This window comes from Bombus vancouverensis, chromosome 2 (assembly GCF_051014615.1).
Source record: "Bombus vancouverensis nearcticus chromosome 2, iyBomVanc1_principal, whole genome shotgun sequence".
Taxonomy (NCBI): Eukaryota; Metazoa; Arthropoda; class Insecta; order Hymenoptera; family Apidae; genus Bombus; species Bombus vancouverensis.
In genome coordinates, this window is record NC_134912.1 from 18,026,244 (window position 1) to 18,048,486 (window position 22,243).

At 40.7% G+C, this 22,243-nt stretch overlaps 1 protein-coding gene across 14 annotated transcripts in view; it reads right to left on the bottom strand.

Annotated features, from left to right (window-relative positions):
• The window catches only part of LOC117153135 (protein expanded), a 122,286-nt gene that overhangs the window by 20,483 nt on the left and 79,560 nt on the right, over nucleotides 1-22,243 (bottom strand). For all 14 annotated transcript variants that reach the window (XM_076627788.1, XM_076627787.1, XM_033326861.2 and 11 more), the window contains 2 exons: nucleotides 18,671-18,770; nucleotides 2,455-2,534 (listed from right to left, as the gene is read on the bottom strand). In XM_076627788.1, coding sequence (XP_076483903.1) covers nucleotides 2,455-2,534; nucleotides 18,671-18,731 — 141 coding nt within the window. In that variant the 5' untranslated portion in view covers nucleotides 18,732-18,770. The remainder of the gene's footprint in view (nucleotides 1-2,454; nucleotides 2,535-18,670; nucleotides 18,771-22,243) is intronic.

Here is a 22,243-nt window from a genome sequence, read left to right on the forward strand (position 1 = left end):
GTGACGACGAGTTGCCGGAGTCTATCGCGAAGCTACTCGTCTTGAAGAGGACTGCCGTTGTACGCTCGTTTAGCGCTATCCTCGGGGCAAAACCACGGCCGCCATCGTGCACCCGCGGATGGAAATGCTAATTTGGCCGAAGAGGGCCTTCTACGCACCCTTCTCCTTTCGCCGCGAGCGTGCTCGCTTCTTTTACTCTTAAATCGTCTTTTTCTCGATTCCTCGCGGTGCAGCGCGGTACGGCGAGGCGCACCATTCCAGCTCTCTCGACCCAGTCGCGTATACACGTTATGCGTGTATATCCACGCGGTTGGTGCGTTCGTTGTTGCGTAACATAAATTCAGAAATTATTGTGATATTCCAAGGTTTCGTCTCGTGGAATATAAAAATCAGAATCTCTTTTTTTTTTCTCATTTCTTCCTTTCGAAGGAATCAACATCGACGTAATCGATATAACGTGTACATTGCTTTTTATTCCTTTTGAACGGCAGGATCGTGTAAATCGTTGAAAATTATTTAAGCGCGTTGAATGAGAATTAACGATTATCGTTCCGCCCGAGGATTCATTGCTTCGTAAATTTCGAGGTATGTAACACGGAAATTAAATGTTCTTGTTTGTACTCGGTAATTTAGGATATATTCGCTTTTGCGAGTTTGTAAGAGTCTGTAGCGAATGACAAACCCGATGGCGTTTTATTTGGATAATCGTTACGATTCCTCGTCTTTTTTCTTTTCCAGTAAAAATTGTTTCTTGTTGAAGTTTTTAGAAGCATACAACGATGTATACGCTACCACTGGATTTGTAGTATGTAACATATTATATTGTTATTCTCTCTTGTTTATTACTATCAATATATAAATTTCAGCAAACTGTACAAGTTACTAGTTGTTGTATCGTATCGTACTGTACCTCTTTATAAGTTTGATGCTTACGCCTACTATAATCTTCTTTACAGTTTATTCCATAAAGCTACGTATATCCTAATTTACTATATATCTACTAGAACCAAGTTAATAATTAACAGTAATAACTACTACATTCTTATGGAATTAGTTTGTAGATCCAAATTGGCAAAACATGGCAGTAATATATTTTACTCTTTACTAGGTATACTATTACATACATTTACTGTTATTTAAATATCACGAATTGCATTAACATCCAAAGCCTTTCTATCAGTTTAGAAGAAGTTTCATTCAAAAATTAAAGAATCCGAAGATGAAGATCTCATCAAGCGCCAAGATAATTCTTCAAAATTTCACAATAACAAACACCAGTTCTATTACTGTATATTAGTTTTCAAAAATCAAATTCATCGAGTCATAACATGCTAATATCACGCATGACTGGATGATTATAAAGAATACAATTATTGCAATTCGATCTAGTAATTGCGATTAACTCTGGTACAACGCACTGTCTTTTTCAAAGTGTCTCAACACTTTTGGTGGTTGATGTAAGTATTTGAAAACTAATTAACATATCAATAAATCTACCTAGTTTTCAAAAAGTTAAGGACTATATCATATTTCACAGCAACTGGTTCATTAACGCATTTGCTTGTAGTACAAGATGTCTAATCAAGTATCGATAAAGCAAATGAAAAAAATCTCTTAATTATGTTAATGCAATTTACAAGAGGCGTTATATAAAGCGTCGACCGTGTTTCCTGTTTCAGATTAAATTATGCAATGGTGTTGTTACATATGTTAAATAATAATTAAATTCATTGATTAAGTGACATTCAGAGACAAGCTTTTTTTTACGCATCGTGAAACTTGCCTGGTTTTTAAATGCTTGCACATAATTCTTGAACGTATCAGATTTAGTCGACTACACGTCCAATACACATCTGAATCATCTAAACCCATGAATTCCTTAAGTATGCATTATGCGACAGACCTTGGCCAGGCGACCATCAAGTTACCGTACAGTTCACATTTTCTGTTCTTGCACTTTGTTAGGATGAAATAGCGTGTTTAACTCATTCTAAAAAGCCGTCATTGAGAAATTGAAAATAATGCTACTGTAAGTTGAACGCTTTAGAACACAATTTCTTCGCTTTAACGCGATCATTATTTTATTCGATATTACACGAAAAATAAACGAAATTTTGCAAAAATGTCGCGATAATTACAAACAGCCTCGCAACGGTGCTATCGCGGGTCGATGGTATCAAAAACATAAATTCGCGTACAGTGAAATTTCAACACTCGATAGCCATTCCTTTCGTTTCATTATTTAAAACTTGACAATGCGAAGAAATAGAACTCGAAGATGTAAATGGATCGAAAAAGATGCAAATAAAATGCTGCGCTAAGACGACTGAAGTTAGCTCGTAATGAATTGGAACAAGTATTTCGGACAACGTAGACGATATTCCACGATCTTGTTTGCCAGGAATTATTTCGATATTCTTGATAACGTTGTATTGCGACAAGTCAGATACTTACGTATGTATGAGAGCTACGCCAGTTTTTCGGTGCGTATTTGCTTAATTTATTCTCGGGATCGACGAAAAGGTACTCGCCGTCTGAAACATTGAAAAATAATGATCAATCAGCTATCTTCGTTCTTCCTTTTCTTTTAATCGTCGAAGAAAATCTCAAACATATTATCAAGGAAGAAAATATCAAATCCACGCAATTTTTTAAACACATTCGTTTCACAAAACATTCGCGTTATACCCGCGTGTAAGTATTTTAATTACCATCGTCTATGAATCTCGATAATGCTCTACAAATTTCCGAATTAGCCGCCAAATCTTCAAACAAAATCCTTCTACAATTTCTCCAACTGATGCCAAAGTTTTTTTCACGCAAGAAATATCAGCGGCCAGCGGCATCCAGGCCGTCTGACAAATTAATTTTATCGGTAGCGACGCTGTTCCTTTATTATAATCGCGGAGCAAATACGCGACTGACCGATGGACAACAGCTTCGGCCCGCGACATTCGGAGACTTCGGTCGGGCTAAATGGGCCCGTACAAGGGGCGCACATACGCGTTCACGGTGCCCTGATATGGTCGTTGCGTGGAGCCCGAAGACCCATTCTCCTCGCTCGACTTTTTGCACGGCTGATGGTCCGAAATGCCGATACCCCTAAACGAGCGAAACAATGAAAGAGCTTGTCGGCGAGGAGATGTTCGTGAATGAGAGGGCCCCCAAACCTGTCCTGCCCACATGGGGCCAGACACTCGACTCTCAGACCCTCATGGCGCGACAACGCGACGCGCTTTCCGAACTGGAACTCGATCTGGAGCTTGGAACTCGGGACTGAGCCCCCTTTGCGCGCCACGATCATGCGCTATGCGCTATGTCGCATTGTGCGTGGTTACGCTACTGGTCAGAAGTATCATTTGACTATTTTTGATACAATTCAGTTGCTAGGCTACAGATCGAACGCGACTAAAACAAGGAAGGAGAGCCGCGTGGAAATTTGTTTCACCTACTAAATATCACGATGAGTGTTTTCATATTTTATACAGGGTTTTTTACAGGACGATCTTTGTCGGTGTATTCTATGGGTATAATCAGGCAAAAGTGTCGCACAAACGTGGATTATTTACAACTTTGTTAAGGAGTTGCAATGAAAATACGAATACATTACGGCAAAGTTATTTCTTCAGTTAGTTTTCAAAATACAGATCGGACAGCAAGATTTTCTTAAACTTGTATTACGATCGATGAAATATGATTAATTGTTTATCGATTCTATAAGAAAATAATAGGCATTGCCTTTAGCTATTAGTTTCTGGTTAGTTTATACGTGTTTACTAACGTTAAACATTTATATACCGTTGCTGCAGATCGATTAGGATGTTCGATACACTTATGATATCGCATAATTGAAAGCGAGGTACGTCAATTTTTTTCAAGCCAATTTGATATCAAAAAGGACGAGACATACAATAGGAACTTTCAAGATGTACATTAAGTTAGAAATAAGCAACAGTTCTCCCCTTTACAAGAATATACATTTTTGTAGATATACTGCAAAGAAAGTATAGGACTCTCTGGCACAATTGGACCAATGTTATTAATGAAATTTCTCAAGTTACAAGTTATCAACGTTGAGAACAATACTTTTGCATAACACCAACAAGTTTGGTAATGCAATTCTACAAATGAATCGCACAGATTACACGTCAGTCGATTATCCTATGTAACATAAAATTGTAAAATTAGTTAATTTGATTATCCTACAGCCCTGAACGAGGAATTAGATCTCCGATGCATTAATATGTGAAATATTTCGAATAGAATTGCCACTTATTGTAATATTCAGTATAAATCTCTGTTAAAGTTCCACTTCTGTAGTTGCGTTTACAAAAAGATGAATCTGTGTAAATATCCGCGATCTATTGATAATATTTTCATTGGGAAATTGGAATTCTTTTGCCAGTACTAGTTGAAAAAAATAAGATTCGCTATAAAGCATCATTTTTCATGAATCCTTACATCTTCTGATATGTAGTTACTAGTTCGATGAGCGTAGTTGGACAGAATCGCTCTTAGAGCCAGGATACTTCAGGTTTTCGATTTCATGAAAATTACTGTTCCTATAGAATTTAAAAAATGAGATTAATTATACAAAAATTCAACTCGATCTATCGTAACTGACTATTTATCATTTAAATGTACCCTCGATTCAGCTTGTTCGAGGAATAAATTGAAATATGTCTCTGTATCTGGTAAACTTCTTACCTTGGGTATACGTACATATGTTAAGTACGTACCATACACGTGTATATGGATGGTGCACGTGGAACGAAGCGTGCTAACCTCTTGCAAGATACCGGCATATACGTACACACGTGCTTTTACTTTTTCTTTAACTCAGAAAGGTAGAAAAATACAACAATCGTACGACATTACGCGCGTTATCTTACTCGGGCATTTCGAAATATCCTTCAACATCGTCCGCTTCGCTCGTAATACTCGTATTTCACACCATCGAAAAACGAAAGATAATTATCACTTTTAACTTTAACAATTGGCGTTAATGTTTTAGCCTCGTACGAGCAACGCGCCAATATCAAATTACACGCACGATTTAACCTGAAAACCTAACCTAAATTCGCGAAACAAGATACACCGAGTGACGCTTCTGCGCATGACAATTACCAAACAGTGTAATCTCTTACCGACGATCGGGCAATTTCCAGCATGTTTTTGCCGTTTCACAGAAGCGTCACGAAACAGTTTTCACGGAACGCATAAACCTCGCCGCGACCTATAAAGGATGCCAGGAGATGTCAGTGACCGAAACTGTTCATCCCGACTACCATTATCGGCGTAGCCGCAATAAAATATGTTATCGTGACGCTCCTTCATCGGTAAAACCATAAACCGTATATACGAGGATCGTATATATCCGAAGCAACGTTTCGTATATATAGTGTGGAATCATTATAGGTTACGTTTCAAACATCTGCTCCTCAATAAAACTCCACGTCGTGAAGCCGGTCCGGGTAGTGTCGTTCGTGTTCGAACAGCCGCGCCTCGATTCTTCTCTCGACTCTTTCTCCATCGCCCTCTCCCCACCCTCTTTTCCTGCTTCCCCTACTCTGTCTCCCACTCCATCTCCATCTTTCTCTCCTCTTTTCTCTTTCTAACCACTTCACCACCGTCAACACATTACGTATCTCGTTCTCTTTTCCTCTCTCATTCCTATGCTCTTTCCCTCTTTCTTTCCGTCTCCTGCTCCGTTTTACAGTGAAGCAAGTAGAACTCGGAGATTCTCGGACACCCTGTATTTAGCATATTTCGATTTGCCCGAGATACACTGACGTGAGCCGTCCACCTCGTCGACGTCCGGTGCCACGTGTGGCATGCTGGCCATGCTGCCTTTCAGACACGAAGGAGCGGATCGAGCCACATTCCGCGGTGGAGCCGGCCAAGGATGAAAGAAGGAATCGGGGGGATGTAATGCACTCTCCGCGGTGAAGAGGCTCAACCCGAACCCTCTCGCCGACGTCTCTCCTTTCTACTTTCCTTCCTGCTGCCTTCCCTCTAGCATCAAAAGAAGAAGAAGAAGAAGAAGGAGAAAAAGAAGAAGAAGCGGAAGAAGAAGGAGAAGAAGAAGAAGAAGAGGAAGCAAGAGAAAAAAAGGAAACGAAGGAGGGGAAGAGGAGGAGGAGGAGGAGGAAAGAGCGAGCAACAAGAAGAAGAATAGACGGGTAAGACGTGGGGGAGAAAAGAAAAAGAAGCAGAAAAAGAAGAGGCGAAGGAAGAAGAATAAGGCGAAGGACGAAGAAGAAGGGAAGAAAGATGAAGGAAAGAAGAGGAAGGTTAGGGCAGACGGGAGAAGAAGGTTGGGGGTGGCGACCTAAGAAGGTCAGAACATCGTATTTCTTGCGGCCGGCAAGAGAGTCAGCAGCGTCATTAAAAAGAAAAGTTGGAGCAGGCATTGTAAAGCGACCTGAAACCCACGAAAAATGTACCTCGAATTACCGTTCTTCGAGGCCTTTCGACGATACCGCGAACATTCCCTTCTACTACGACGATGCCAATTTTTGGACAAAAGACCTTCTTTCTCTTCTCATCGACCTTCTTTCTCCGTTTTGATGCTAAAATATGTGAAATTATCGCCAACTTCCATCACGATCTATACCCGATCGACGCACATACTCGTTTTAGCATTGCTTTTACTACGACGCTACCGATCTTCGAATACAAGCCATTTATTTTCTTCTTCTCCATCTCTTTCCTCCGTTTCGATATATATCAATAATACGATGATATTTGGAATTAAAATGTCGATCTAATTTTTACTTCAGGTGTCTTCTCATAAAAGGATCTTTCTCGTAGACGTTTGTATCCCAAAGATCTGTCCTCGAGAGTACAAGTCCTTTGGATCCTCGAATTATTCAGCAACTAAGCAACGTGTATTTCGTTAAGACAATGTTGGTCCTTAATGAATTAAAATAGGATCGGATAACATTCGAAACGTGATAGTTAAAATTTTACTCCTGCGTAATGGGTATAACAAACAATAAATATCATTCTCATTTACGTCCTAACGTTTTTCATCTGCACTTTAACCCTTTGTATCGAAACTATTTTATTCGCACAAACAACCGTATGCTTAGACTTTAAAAAACACACTCTTCTAAATCTGTTGAACAGATTGAGATAATGCGATGTAGTGCTTTTCAATCCTACCGCCACAGTTTTTATTTATAATCGTGTTATGTTATCGCTGTTATATTATATCCTTTTATTTTTATTTCCGTTGTTATTATCACTATGTTTTCATAGATATACCGTAAGTCACCTCTAGCGTCATGATATAATGCCATCTTTACCAAATATTAATAGTCACCGATTGTAAGTAACACAGGATAAATTTGAAAAAAACGTCCGAATACTTTCGTAAGCTCGTGTACGAACTTTGCAAAAGATAATAAAAAATAATGTTTTCCCGATTTCTCGTTTCTCCGTTTGCGCGTTATCTTTCTTTCGGACATAGAGCAGTTGGCAAAAATGAACGGACGAAAGTGGATAGCCCCGTTGCCTGTTTCACCTGTAGCGCTCTGGTTCCGCTTCTTCCTTCCTCTCCTTCCAACGGCTACTAGCATTCCCCGTTTTTGATCGCCGGAATTGGCACCGGAATCGTCGAAGATAGATGGATGTATCCGAACGTGGCTGAGGAACCGAGAAAGTCGTAAGTCAGCTCCGGAGTTCTTTGGTTGTGCGATCTCTCCCTCCGTAGCCGAGGGCACCTGTGTTACCCGAGGTATAACCCGACCATTACCGGGGAATGTTGCCCGAGGGCTAACCCTGGCCCTCGTGTAACCAACCATCGGGGCCCATGGGGTCCACCTTATCCCACTAGAGATTCCCTCCAGTCACGGACGAAGCAAGATCTTACGTCCTTCTATCTTTCTTCGTCTCGCTTCCCTTTTCATCCTCCTTTTTGTCTGTCTTCGAACCCATTCCTCTCTCTTTCATTCTCTCTCTCTCTCTCTCTCTCTCCCTTTTCTCTTCTCTATTTTTCTCTACCTTTCTCCTTTCCACTGGATCTTGTTCTCTTTCCATTTTTCTCTTTTCTTTTTGTCGACCGCCACGCCCAGAACGAGCATAGGCAACGTTCTTACTTTTTTACGACCCCCGAGACGAAGATGCAAGGAAAAAGAGCAAGGGAGGGAAAAACGTTGTCCCGAGTTCGCGTAGAGTCCAAAGAGAATCCACCACTCGCGATCAACCCGGTGGAAATGTGCTGCAGACTAATCGCCGAGAAATGGGACTGCATTCTTTCGTGAATGCAAGATGGACAAGTATGTATCCAATGCGTGTTACCAAGGTAAGTTGCCTATTGGGATTGAGGGTGGAAACAGCAACCAGGTAGATTCTATCGGTTCGTTGAAGATGAAGCAGTGTGTGAGATTTTCTAGAGCAGTCTGACAGTAACGTATCTATATCGTTATTTTGGTAATTCATGTAACAAGGAGAACGTCTGGTGGTTCTTTTCATCATGCTGAGAGGCATCAAAATTGAACTAGAGAATTAAATACAACGGTATAGATACAATCTGCAAAGTATAACAAAATTTGTTCAAATCTAATCGTAAACTACTAATATTAGTAAACCGATAAATTACAAGTCGTCGATTATGGATTTCTCTCTCGCGATGTTATAAAGTTCCATCGTAATTTGCAACAAGTACAATTTTTTCGTTCAGTTACGAAGCTTATTATCGTTGTGCGGGAAAATGTGTCGATACTAGTAACTTGTAATCTATGATTTATAAATCTTTATTAATAACATCAGTTCGATTGCGCCAATGGTGCCAGGTTATACATTAGTCGCGAAAAAACCTAACGTTACATCAGCGGTTGTTAACGCGCTAATTTATCAATGATACAATTTTCACTGTCACTCGTATTAAACATAAAAGTTCATACAAGCTCGATAGATAGACATTATTCGTACGATGACGTAACAGAGATCAACAACAAATGTACAAACGCAAATAACGGACGTAACGCGTGAAAAACAATGTACTAATTTTGAGGAGTGCGTGATCCGACTATCACGTAGCACGTATTTAACCTAATGGTCGTAAATCTACATTCTCTATTCATTCGTCAGTTCTAATTTTCCACGACGAAGAGAGACTACGAAGATCATCCTAGATGAGAAAATAACTGGCATGGATCAGATTCCATGGAAAAGGACTGGCATTTTACTGGACAGACTGGCAGAAGCGTATATGCTACAACGTGGAAGAGATAGCGAGTGCGAAGGTAGAGAGGAGACCAGGTCCCTCTCTCAGCAATCAGGGGTGATTACGGGTGTAATTACGGTTACGGCGCATTGCTGCGCCACGGGAAGAGAGGGAGAACATTGTTTCTTTCTGGGAAACCGACGGGTTTATGGGGATCGTTCCCTCGCGGTTTTTTCTCGTCGTGAAGCGCGCGCTCACGCGCGAATCCTTGCCGCGACAGAAAAAAACGCTCTTTTCCATCGATCACTTTCATTTTTTTTCACTTCGTCCTTTCGTGGCTGAGAAGTACTCGCGAAAAAGCTGTCCTTTGCAACGCGCGACTCGCGTGAACAGTGTTCTCTTCGTTATAATCAGCGGCCAGCAAAGCGACGTATTTCTTTTTCAATTTAAATATTAGGAAAGCACAATATAACACGGTTTATTGAAACGAATGTTTAGCAGAATTACGTTTAATTAGGTTCAAGTTCGATCAGACGATATGCTGCTACAACTGAAGCCATTTATGCGAACGTACATTCCTACGGAAAAAGGAGAATTTCTCGCATTTACCCGAATCAATCGCAAGCGAAAGAAAATAGGATATTTGTAAGAAAATTCTTCAAGTTGTTTCTGTCGTTGCTTGCAACCCGATGTACTACCACGTATTCTTCTTTTTCTTCTTTTCTCGTTGATACGTTACTCGCACTTGAACAAACGAATGCTTATTTATTCTTATTAAACGCTGTATTATCGTGATTCTTGCTGATTTTACGATCTTGCACCGTCACACTCACCGAGCAAACGTAACAAAGTAATTAAGACACGCGTATGATAAATCTTTCGTAGCAGAACCGTATATTTAAGAAATACACGCCTTGCAGCGCAGAAGGATCACTTCGAGGAACTATTAACCAGAGATTCTTGAACGTTGTACGAAATCATAGCGAGTCTCGCCTACTTCGTTCCATTTTAAAAGAATGGAATGCGTTTGCTATGACGTGTAATCATCATTCAGATCAAGATACTATTGTGCGTCTTTCGTCATGCATAATCGCATTGAAATTCTTCTGTTTTTTTTTTCTTTTTCTTTTTTATATATATATATATATATATCACCTTTCAGCCTTCAAGACGAAAGTGTGTGAAGAATTTTAAAGGAATGCACAGATGCGTAATCTATATGGTATCGTTTGATGGATCGCTTTCCTTACGCCTTACACGATAAAGATTTATATTGTACATGGTTCTTTAGATGAATACTATTTTCAGATCTGATAGACGAGCTCTTTCTATCTTTCTTCTTCTTTTTTTCTCATCCTTTGTGATAATTACAACTGGAGACGAGTCTCCGTAGACAGTCACACGAGTGGTATTCGGCGTTGATCGTAGCATTCCATCGTTAAACGGCGCGTCATCTTTCAAAAGGAATACGCTACATGGGATTTCAGTGGCTCATATCGTGTTGGAAACTAAGCGACTGCGGATTTTGTCGATAACGCTTAATGACAATATCCGCAATCACTTAGTTGCCAACCAGATAGAATACTCGATACGAATGGCGTAAAAAATTTATCAGTACTGACAACTGGCAAGATTAATAATCAGACTATGAACATTTATGCGTTTATGGAGTATTTAAGACAGAAATAGAGTTGCTGTTTAAAATATTCGTAAGACCCGACAGTCTCCGATAGTAAGATAATAATAATCTCTCGATCAGATTTATCGAGGAAAACGTCAGAACTTGAAACGCCATGACTGACTTTGCTCGATAGGATCGGAAAAGTAAGACTCGGTAAAGCGAGATGAGAAAGATTACGCTTTTATGTTTAGACGTGGCATTCCAACAATCTAGAAATATTTTAATCACACCCCATATTGGAAGAACGTTGTGGTTCGACGTTCGATGCCTCTTGTATTATGAATATATTAAAAATCGATCTTTTACGAGTCAACGTCTACGTTCTTGTGTTACAAATCTGTATATTAAAGTTCGTGTGGATGCAGTGTTACGCGAAACAGTGCGAGAAAAACGACGCTTCTCGACAAAAAGGATTGCATTTCGCGTTAAAGTTGCGTAGTATCGTTAGTCTTTCACTACGCCTCGCATTTAGGAAATTCTTTGGTATGAAACTGACCTACGAAACGATATAAATTCTCAAAGTAAGATTCTTCGATGAGAAAACTCGCGTTTCAACGTCCAGACGTTGCATTTACATATTCTCGTTGCTTTTTCATCGCATCTCGTACTTGCACTAATCTCGCGATCTTCGATCGAACATTTGCTGTTGCTCGCGTTACAGGCTTCACGATGCAGCGGTGGAACGCGAACAAAATCAAGAAAATAAAGTTTCCCGATGAAAAAATACCTGCGCTTCGACTTCCAAGCGATGCGTTCGCTTTTCCACCGCGGAATACAGAACAGGACTGTACTTTTTGTACTTTGTTTTGGGTCATATCGAATTTATCACGTTTTTCTTGCGTGTCTCGTAGATCTTGATCCATCGAGATTGAAGACCCAGATACGATAAATTTAAAAGTCAAGCGGGCATAAAGTTTACGCGTTCTATCGGTCAAAGCAGAATCGCGCGGTACAGAAACAGATGAAAAGTAAAAAAATTCGGTGTGCCGTAGAACGACGTTCGACAAGAGCTGTGGATATGCAGCGAAATTGTATACAGAGTTTTCAGAAGGTTATTACACGTTCGTAGCGGCGAGTAACGAAGCGGACCTCGCGTTGCATTACGGAAGATAGATGGAGTTCCGTTGAACGCGGACCGAGGGGGATAAAATGTTGCTTCCACTAGCACCATCACTACCAGAGGAGAGCGAAGCACGGTGTACCAAGAGCAGCGCCACCAGCACCGGCCACCACTCCTCCACCGGAGGCCACTATCTGGAGCTCATCGCATATTTCATCCCGATCAAATTATTCCGACGAACAAAACACGCCATGTATACGTCCGAGTGAGAACGGGCACTGTGTGTGCCTTTCGGCAGCCAAAGTACAAGTTGAAGCGAGATGGAAGACGAGGAAGGTTGCAAGAGGAAGGTAAGAGAGAAGGAAGAAATAGAGACGAGGACGGTGGATCGCCTGGAAGAAAACAGGAAGGAAAGAAGAAAAAGAAAAGGAAGAAATGAAATAAAGCATGGCGAAAAAACGAAGTTAAAGAAGACGAGAAAGTGAAAAGGGGAAAAGGACGCGATTGATTGGTAGCTGGGATGGATTCGTCGATCGAAAGAAGATAAAATGAAAGAGGACAGCAGGCAGAAGTTTAGCTAAGGACGTCGACTGGCTAACCGATATACATATGTATCGTGGAGAACCCTAAAACTGCCTCCGTAATACGGACGAGCCTTCCTGGATTGGTTCGGTGCACCTCCCTCGTCCCTTTACCTTGTTGTATTGCCGCCTCCCCCACCCCGCCCTCACCACTGTTCCGTTCGACATGCACGGGGTTTCATTAGCGATCGCGTAATATAAATCAAACGACGACGCGTTTTAATTTATAAAACGCCATTACACCTTATGAATGACCCATTCATGTGAGAGGCTTCGCTTCGTGGACACGTGTCCCCGTTGTTACGACCACGAATGCCAGAAAGGGAGACCCGAAGGGCGATGCGGATGAGAGAAAGATGGAGGTAAGAGGCGAGAGAGGAAGCGAGAGAGGAAGGGCAGGGCCCACGAGGAAGAAACGCAAAAAGAAGGGAAACTCGACGAAGATGGAAGGATGGCCGAAAAAGAAAGACGAGAGGGGACGGAGAACACCGACGAGCATTCCTCGCCGATGGAATTTTCTCCTTTTTTTTCTTTTTTTTTTTTTTTTTTGTGAATTCATCGGAACGATCCCATTTCGATTTTACTACTATTTTCGATGCTACGAAACGTCGCAACGAAACGGAAAAGAGAGCGTAGAAAGAAAGTAGAAAGGAACAGTCTGAAAAGGAGAACCAGAAGATAATATAAGGACTAAACGGAGCAAAAGGAAAAAAAGAGAAGAACGTGCCAAGACGATATAAAAAATGCTGCGAAAGAATTCCAAAAAGGAGCAGAGAAACAAAGAAAAAGAAAAGAAAAAAAAAAGGAAGAAGGATAAAAGAAAAGGAAGAGTAAAAGGGACCGCTAACGTTCGGCAAATGGTGCACAGGAGGTGCTGCTTACGAGAGGAGATCGGCGAAGGAGAAAGATCGGCATGTGTAATGGAGGGGAAGGAAGGACGTTGAAGCCCTGTTGTGATGTGACGCAGCCTTAGCTTCATCGAGGTATATATCCAACGGACCTGCTGAGACCCATTCTCTGCTCTGCAGAGGCCTACTCCCCACCCCTCTGCCCTTCCGTCCTCAATCTTCCACTCTCTTTTACTCTCTTCTGCTATGTTTCACTCTCTTCCACTTGCTTCCACTCGCTTCAACTCGCTACCTTCGTCCTCCAAATCCCTTGTACCCGCGCCAGCGAACTGAGGAGTGCGCGCGCGCCAGCGTCGACGATTCCTGTCCTCGGAGTCCTCCTTCCACATTCCTGGGTCCCAAGTCGCCGTGCGGCAGAGACGCTTGGGCGGGAGGTGGAATACGAGAGGCCCTATACAAATCACCGGGCTACCGTCTTACCCGGGCTCATTCTTTCTCTTCCCTTCTCACTCTTTCTCCCTTCCGTCTCCCTTCTTCTCTGTCACTCTTCTTCCACGTTTTCAGTCTCATCCTTTATTCCTTTTTCTTTTTCTTTTATCCCTCTTCGCGTTTCTTCTTCATTTTTTATTCCTCTTTTTCTTCCTTCCTTCCTTTATTTCTTTTTCTTTCTATTTCTCTTTGCCCCTTTTTCTTTCTTTTACGATAGAAAAGCTGTAACGCGTATAACTTATTATCTCTTTCATTTATCACGTTTTCCCTGTTCTTCTTTAGCATTTGATATATAGGTTTATCCCGTCCTCTGTGCGTTTCTTTCGTCCTCGTTCGTCGCTCTTCGTTTTCTATGTGTGCGCACATAATACGTAAAGGGAGGTGAATCTTTCTCTTTCGTTCTGTATTACTCTTTTTCGTTCCAGCATCCGTTAGCCTCGTCTTTGTTCGATTCATGGATGGATTAGCGGCCTCTTCTTCCTCTTAGGGACCATCCTGCACTTTCATGTCCCCTTTCCAATACTTCTTTTTCTCCTGCTGATCTTTCATATAAATTATTCGCGACGTCGCGGTCTCCACGGCCAATTCTTCGCAGTAGTTTTCTGCGTGCGAAGGACTATTTGAACTAGATATCGCGTGATCGTGAAATGGAAGAAACATCGTTTGCGAGACCTTGACCATGATCGTCGTGCGCAAGAGTTGCAATCAAAAGTCCTCAAGATACACGAAAGTGTTCGTTTCAAGTATTTTGCATCATATTGTTCAATTATTCCTTAATACAATAAAAAAGAAAGAGAGAAAAGAGAGAAGATCGTGAGGTAGAAGAAACATCGTCGGTTACCCAGAGATAATACCGAAAGATCGTGAATCTCATTTTTGGTTAGAAATTTTTGGTTAGAATCTCTCTTACGTTGCCGAACATAATCAACTAGAGATTACTTGACCACGCAGACGAATTATTTTGTAATGAAAGAGAGAGAAAAATAGAAAGGCTGTAAAATATAGGAAACGATGTTGCTAAGACCTTGGCGATACGAAAGAACCTTGGGTCTCCGCTTAGTCAGGTTCATCGAGCAAAAGGGGGTTGTAATCAAGGAACTTTTCGGTGACTGGTCGTGCTCCGCTCGCCCGGAGCGATCTTTCTCGATATCTATTTTTAGTAAGAAGCGTCCCAAGACCAGACGGTGGTGATTACAAAATTGCAGCAGCGATTGGTCCGTGTCATTTTACCGCCACAGGTATGGGGGTCGGGACAGGGGGACAAGAAGAAGAAGAAGAAAAGAAGAAGAAGAAGAAATAGCAGAAGCGGAAAAGAAAATCGAAGGCGAACTAGCAGAAAAAGATGCGTAAGTCAAGGATAAAAAGAAGAACAAGAAAGGAAGCACAAGAAGAAGTAGGTAACAGCGGTAGCAGCAGAAGAAGAAGATGCGGAAGATGGAAGAAGAGGTAGAAGCGTAGTAGCAAAGTTGACGTCGCTAAGGCAGGAAACAAAATCATTTTTCAAGAAAATATTCCGACTTCCATAAATGTAAGAGGCAAACTCGTACAAGGAAATGTATCTCATACAGAGCAAAGCTGTAGAAACATCGTTGAAGATCGTTGAAGATCGTTGAAGATAGAACTGCAAGAGCATCAACATATTGGCAGGATGTGAGTCGAAGGAAACGTGGGTATAAATTAGAAGAAAAGGAAGAAGAAATAAGTTCATACAGAAACCTATATAGAAATTTTTTGTTAAAAGGGAAACGTAATTGGAAACAGCAGGATCAATAAAAATTTGATACACTTCCAATCAGAACGATATTATCAAAAACGTATTTTCGTGCACAATTCTACCAATCTTTGGAGATTGTAAAATTTTCAATGTCATCGCGTTGGTTCTATTGACAAAACTTTCTTAATTTATCGATTATTTCTAAGAAGCTCGTGTACGTCTTTAGAACTATCAGTCTGGATTCTCTATGTTTTATTGAAATACTTTCTTAAAATACCAAATCACTTTAAAATCAAGCAATCGATACGGATTAACTAATTTTCCCCTATGATCTTCGATCGGACAAGCATAAATATATCGACAGCAAGCGAATCGAGGAAAACTTGGAGGACAAACAGAAGAAGAAGAAGAAGAAAACTACATACAGATATAGATACAAGGAACCCGTTAAAAGAAAAATACAATAGGAAATGCATGGATATATCGATAGAAAGTGAATCGAAGGAAACAGGAGCACGAAGAAGAAGAAGAAGAAGATTTAAAGGAAAGAAAAATAGAAGAGAAAGAAGAAGAAGGAACAAGAGTGCACATCGGATGACCAGGCAGCAGTTTGCGCACGTACGCGCGCGTAGGGGCGTAGAGTAAGGAGACGAGAAGCGTACGGAGGCTGAACAGAAGAAAAGATCGAGCAGAGAACGAAAGGGAGAGAGAAAGTAAAGAGGTCCTCGGTACGGGGTCCGGCCAACGTTCACGCAAACCGACGCACGCATGCAGGGGTGTGAGCCACCTTTTTCTACTTGTTTTGGTTTTTCAGATGCATTTTTTTCCTGTCGTGGCATGGCTCGCGCGCCTCAAAACCCGCCAGCTCAGGCTCGCCGTGATGGGGCCCCGTTGGAATGTAGGAGGGAGGGGTCCCGCAGGGCCCTTGCGAGGCCCAAGAAGGGTCCGGGCCCCGTGGTAGTGGGGGTACCAGTCGGACCGGCTTGTCATGACTGGTGGAAAGGCAAGAGAGTATAGAGCGAGAGGGTAGCGGTGGAGCTGAGTATATTCGGTGAAGGGAAGGGACGGAACAGGGACCGGGGCAGAGGGCAAGGGAAAGCAAGAAGACCATGGCTATGCAGAAAGATCTCAAGATTAGTCAACGGATTACCCGGCGAGGACTCTCTTTGCGTGGTATTTAAGTCCTGCTATTCTCTATGCTCCAGAACATTCGCAACGAGATCTTTTTATTTTTGAAAATTTGAAATCTCGCTGGCTTTCGGATTGCTCGACGGTAGAGAAATCTCGTGTATGAAACATCGATGATCTTTGTAGTCTTTTGCTCCATATGGCTCTAGGATAGGAAGAAAGCGGTACTTTTATGGAAACAAAGTTGACGCAAAGTTGTCGTTAGTTTCATGAGTGGTTGTACGTGTTTTGAATTGCTCTGATTTTGTATTTTATTTCTTTACACCAGTTGACGTGTATCCGATAATGTTAGAGTAAAATTTCGTTTGTTTCGTTTAGTTCAATTTGCTGATTTAATTTATTCCATTTAGTTCGCTATGCGGCTACCAGAAAGGTCGATGCCGCGTCTAGGACACTTTCTCCTCGACCGAGTGAATCTCGGCCGGGACGGCCTTTTGAATTCTCAGCGGATAGAGTGTCGCTGGCACCGCGAAGAGATCCGACCGAATGGCTAGTGAAAGTATCCTTATCGCATCGTTATCCTTTCGTTTTAGTTGAATTGGCTTCTTTAATTCCACTCAATTCCAAATAGGCTCGTTTCAAGCATAAAACGTTATATTGGTCAATAGTTGAAATAGAGATATTCATCTACACGGGATATATACATTTGATGAATTAATTACGATATATGAACCAGTTAGGGTGAAATGTTGAATGTGATACGACACGAAAGGTTTAATAACGTAGTCACTGGAAAACCGTATTGGCCAACTGAATGTATAAATACATTTTTTTTATCGTTTTTCGCTATTTATTATTCACTTGTTGTGATAGTCAATGCCAAATACTTGGTTTTCTTTTTTATTTTCAAAATTGAGTTATATAAATTCTGAGATTGTAAAAAGCTATTTTACCACACATTTGCGTAACTATAGAACTATCTAACGTAATAATTTCAAGATATTTATTATTTTATAATTTTTTAGTATTCGCAGTATGTCAATTCTAAAAGTGTAATTTATTTAATTAATTGCAATACTGTATACGCTATGGCCAACTCTACGTATGTACACCTAATCGACAAATTTTCAAACTCGATTTTCTAAAAAATGAAACATCGCACGACAAAATTTTCCGTTTTTAAACAAAAGTAAAAGATCGGTTCTCCGTGCTTTGAAATCATTTTACTGTTATTTTACTATTTTTAACGCGCATGCGTAATTAACATAAATATTCTTACGATTGTCACCGATGAAAAAGAAAGGTACGTAATTCAACGGAAAGAAGAGAAAAGAAAAATTGCAACGTAGATACGGACTTCCGTTTCGATGTATGAAGTATATCGACGCTGTACCAAATATTTTTCTCGGATCTCGGCTGTTTAAATTCCCATATTTGTCTGTCGATTTCGCTATTCTCGCATCCACGATATAATTACCTTAACTGCTGATTCATTTTACAGTCTCGTTATATCTTAAACCGAAACATACCTGCAGGATACGAGGAGTTAAACAAATCACCTGGGAACATTCAGCGAATCGTACGGGTTCGATCCGTTCCGTGTTAAAAGGGTAGGAAAGACGGAGACCAACACGAAAGATCCGCGGACGTCGGAGTTAACGACGGTCGTCGATGATCACGAGGGTCGTAAGGGTAATTCCACGTAGCGAAAGAGGTTGGATCGTGATTGAGAAAACGGTTCGTGCACTCGCGAAACGCAACACCTAATGGCTCGCGTGAGCTTCGGTAATCCGATCTACTCCGGAGGAGGTTAAAAAGTGGCGCGTCGTAATTCGAGGCGGATACAGCTACCCCGCAAGTCATTCACCACGCTCATCGGCCCGTCTGACCGCATTTTGTCCGTTAAACGATGGAACAGCGGAAACGAGAGCGCCCACCGGAATATGGACAGAAGGTAGAAGAAGAGAAAAAGGGCCTCCGGTGGCCCGTTTACTCACCGGATAGTATTGCCAGGCCGAACAGTTCGCAGTCTCGCATGCCCTGCTGGCCGAGAAGCATGCATGTCTGCGCATACACCTCCTTTACTCTCGACTTCGCCTGAAAAGATACGTATACGAAGAAGAGTTAGATTCGGAGAAACAAATAAAGTTGAGGAAGAAAGGGCTGGCAGATTGTTGGGTCGAGGATCGAACTGGTAATGTATCGTGTCTCGTGTAAATTCCTGGTACAATTCAACTGTTCGGTATAAGCGTCAACTATGGTCGACAATCGCCGAATCTACCCCCAGGCGAGCATCGATTAAGGTCAACGTACGCTACGCTCTACGCAATAGCTTTTGCTCGCGATCGTCAAATGACGCTACGCCACGTTGGTGAATCGTACCGAAGACGTTCGAGTTCGGGGAAATTCTATGGCCTCGCGTAACACAAAAATCAGGAACAGCGAAATTGTCTTCGCACACTTTCGTACCGTTTGCTTGTATTTGAAAATGTACGAACACGATCTCTTGCTCGCAAATACCAGGAGGAAAACGATCGGCAAGTTATTTACATCAGGGTACACATCGATTTTGACTCGAACATCGACATTCCGGACAATTTTTGTCTGTAAATGTTATTGCCGCTCGGCTTTAGTTTCCGAGATATTCGCAAAAAGCCAATACAATATCGTAATTGTGATTACGCCCAAATAATATTAAATATTTTTTATTTCCTATATATTTGCCACAACTTGCCACTGATATACAGATTAACATCGTTTTACCCGAAGACTCGACCGATTCTTCCGACGTATGTTCCGCATCGATGTACCCGCAAATCCAAAGATCGATTAATATCGCGGTATTTTTCATGGTTAGCTCGGCGCGCGTAATACGAGACAGAAAATGTACCGTTTATACACGGATAGCTTTAAAGTTGCGGTAACCCAGATTCTAGAGAAACCGGAATCCCTTGTGTAAACGACATTAGCGTCAACCCATTTTATGCGTCTTTTTGAGCGACGTTTACGCGCTATCTCTCAAACGATTTTAGCGAAAAAAAGAAGGAGAGACCGTAATCAGAACGGAGAACATAAAATTCGCAATTAATCTCTTGAGAAGTACCGGCATACACGTATGTATAATGTATACGTTTGTACGTTTAAGTATATTTTTTAATCCATTTACTTTTTATGTCTATAGTCTTCGCAGAATGATGACTGCAATTTTATTTTATGATTTGTAAGATCTGTAGAAGCGTAATCGTTCGTGCTGATCGATAGCTCTTTGAAAGGATAATCATTGTCAATCCTTTTTAAGATTAGCTAAGAATTACGTAAAATATTCACTACGATTCGTTTAATTACAGTCATTCGATTGATTAGAAATAGACTACTCAATTTCCATTACACGTAAGAAAAGGCTAATTTTTAAATTGCGAAGAAAAACCTCCAGATCAATACCGAAATTAGAAAAGGAAGTATTAAGAAATTATTTTAAGAATCATCGCCAGACTGCAGATTTTTATGCAAATCTATATCTTCATAAATGGAGATTTGTTTTACTATTGTTTTAATATTACAAATTACAAAGAGTAGTCTAACTCTGGATATTTTATGCATTCTGTGAATTTAAATAAGTTACAGGCAAGCACTTGTTCCTAGACTAACGAGAAAATAGCGTTTCTAGAATTTGCAGAAAATCCACATCGTTTCGTAATATCATTTTCTCGATAATATCGTATTTATTGCATTTATTTCACGCAGAAATGACAATTTTGACGTAAACATTGAAAATAGCGACGGCAATACTTGATTTCTGTATAAACATGTGCGCAAAAAAATATGCAAAGACTAGCAAAAGCCTGGTCGAAAGAATGCGAAGATAAACTCCACGGTGCAATAAAAATAACAGCAAGGATTCCGCGCAAATGTTCCTATAAGAAAAAGAAAAAAAAATGTTTAAAACGTAAAAAGCTTGGACGAGAGAAATCGAGAATAGGCTTCTTCGCAGTTCAATTAAAATAACCGTATAGCGCAATAAAGTATCTTCTTTCCATCGAATTATTCCCAACATGAAAATACAATATTCCTTATTGCAAACGGAAAGATGGTAAATCTGATAGAGTCTGATAATGCGAGAAACTTAACGAAATCTTTATTCGTATATTTTATTCGAAGAACGTCAACGATTTAAATGCGTTCTTGGGTGAAGAACATCGGCTTAATCGACAAGTTGGACACGTTTCCACAGTTGAATGCCGATGGCAGCCATGCGATTGGGTTTCGAAAAAGTCATCATCAGTCGATGGTTTTATCACTTCGACTCGTAACATGCACGCTGGCATTCTGCAGCGCGCGTAGCATGTAATAACAATGCGTGGATGTATGAATATTGCAAACGGTGAAAGCGTACCACATACCAGACTTGTTACAACCGTCCCGTGGTAGGTAGCCTGCAGACGTAGCTATGCTCCGTGGTGCCATGCATTGACAAAAGAATGTATCGGAACGTGATCAGAGTGACGCGATACACCTCGCTCCTAGTACGTATTAGTATGTATTATACATAGGACGGGAGAACAACTCGCAATAGTCTTCGATTGTCTTCGGTCCTTTTGCAGAGACAAAGAAGATTTATGCCGAGGATTATCCTTTCGATTGTAATACTTCTGCAGCAACATCTTAATCATACTGTTAGAGTAATACGAAGATGCGTCGTCTACGTTGGTCAATGGGTCGTCAGCTGTTCGTCGTCTGTTTGCATTATGCATGGAAAGTAAGGATACAAAAAGGTGAAGGTTTTTTTGTGGGAAAAATAACAGAGACATAGTTGATTCTTGCTCGAATGGTAGAGATTATCAGACATTTAAGGATATTTTTCAGTGTGTAATTAACATTAACGATTTTGGTAAAAATCGACGATGATCGAGAGTAAACGGAAAATTTGTCGCGAATAGCGATCATCGGTAATTAAAAGAATTCTAGTCTACTGTGATGGTTAGTCGTAAGTAAAATCATAAGCTTTTAATGTTAGAACGTACAAAAACGTACAAAGTATAGGTTATATGCAAAAATATCTACGTTTCGTGCCCCTAAGCGACGTTAATAAAAATATGAAATTGCCTAAGTATCCGTAATTTGCTTATCGTTATTACAATATCGTTAGGTTGTTATAAAAAATGTCGTTTTCCAACCAAGTGATATTGCGGTTGTTTTAAGTCGAGATAGTATTCAGTTCTCTATTCTTCTGCACAAAAAGTTTCTTATGTTTTTCGCGAACATAAGATTTTAAACAAATTACCTAATACCATGCTCAACATTTAAAGGAGAACATCTTCCCAAGAGTATCATTAACAGAACATATTATATCACTGTGTTGGTTAAAAATCAATTATAAAGTTTCGATACGGATATGTATATCACGTTTAATGTTATATTTAGCATTGTATTGATAGACTTGATCAAACAAATGCCGAGGTAGAAACAACATCAGGATAACATCATAAAACTGAAATCAATGAACTAGTTATGATAATATTATACCGCGGAAGAGTTGCATATTCGTTCGGACGGTTTTTACTTTTGCTATA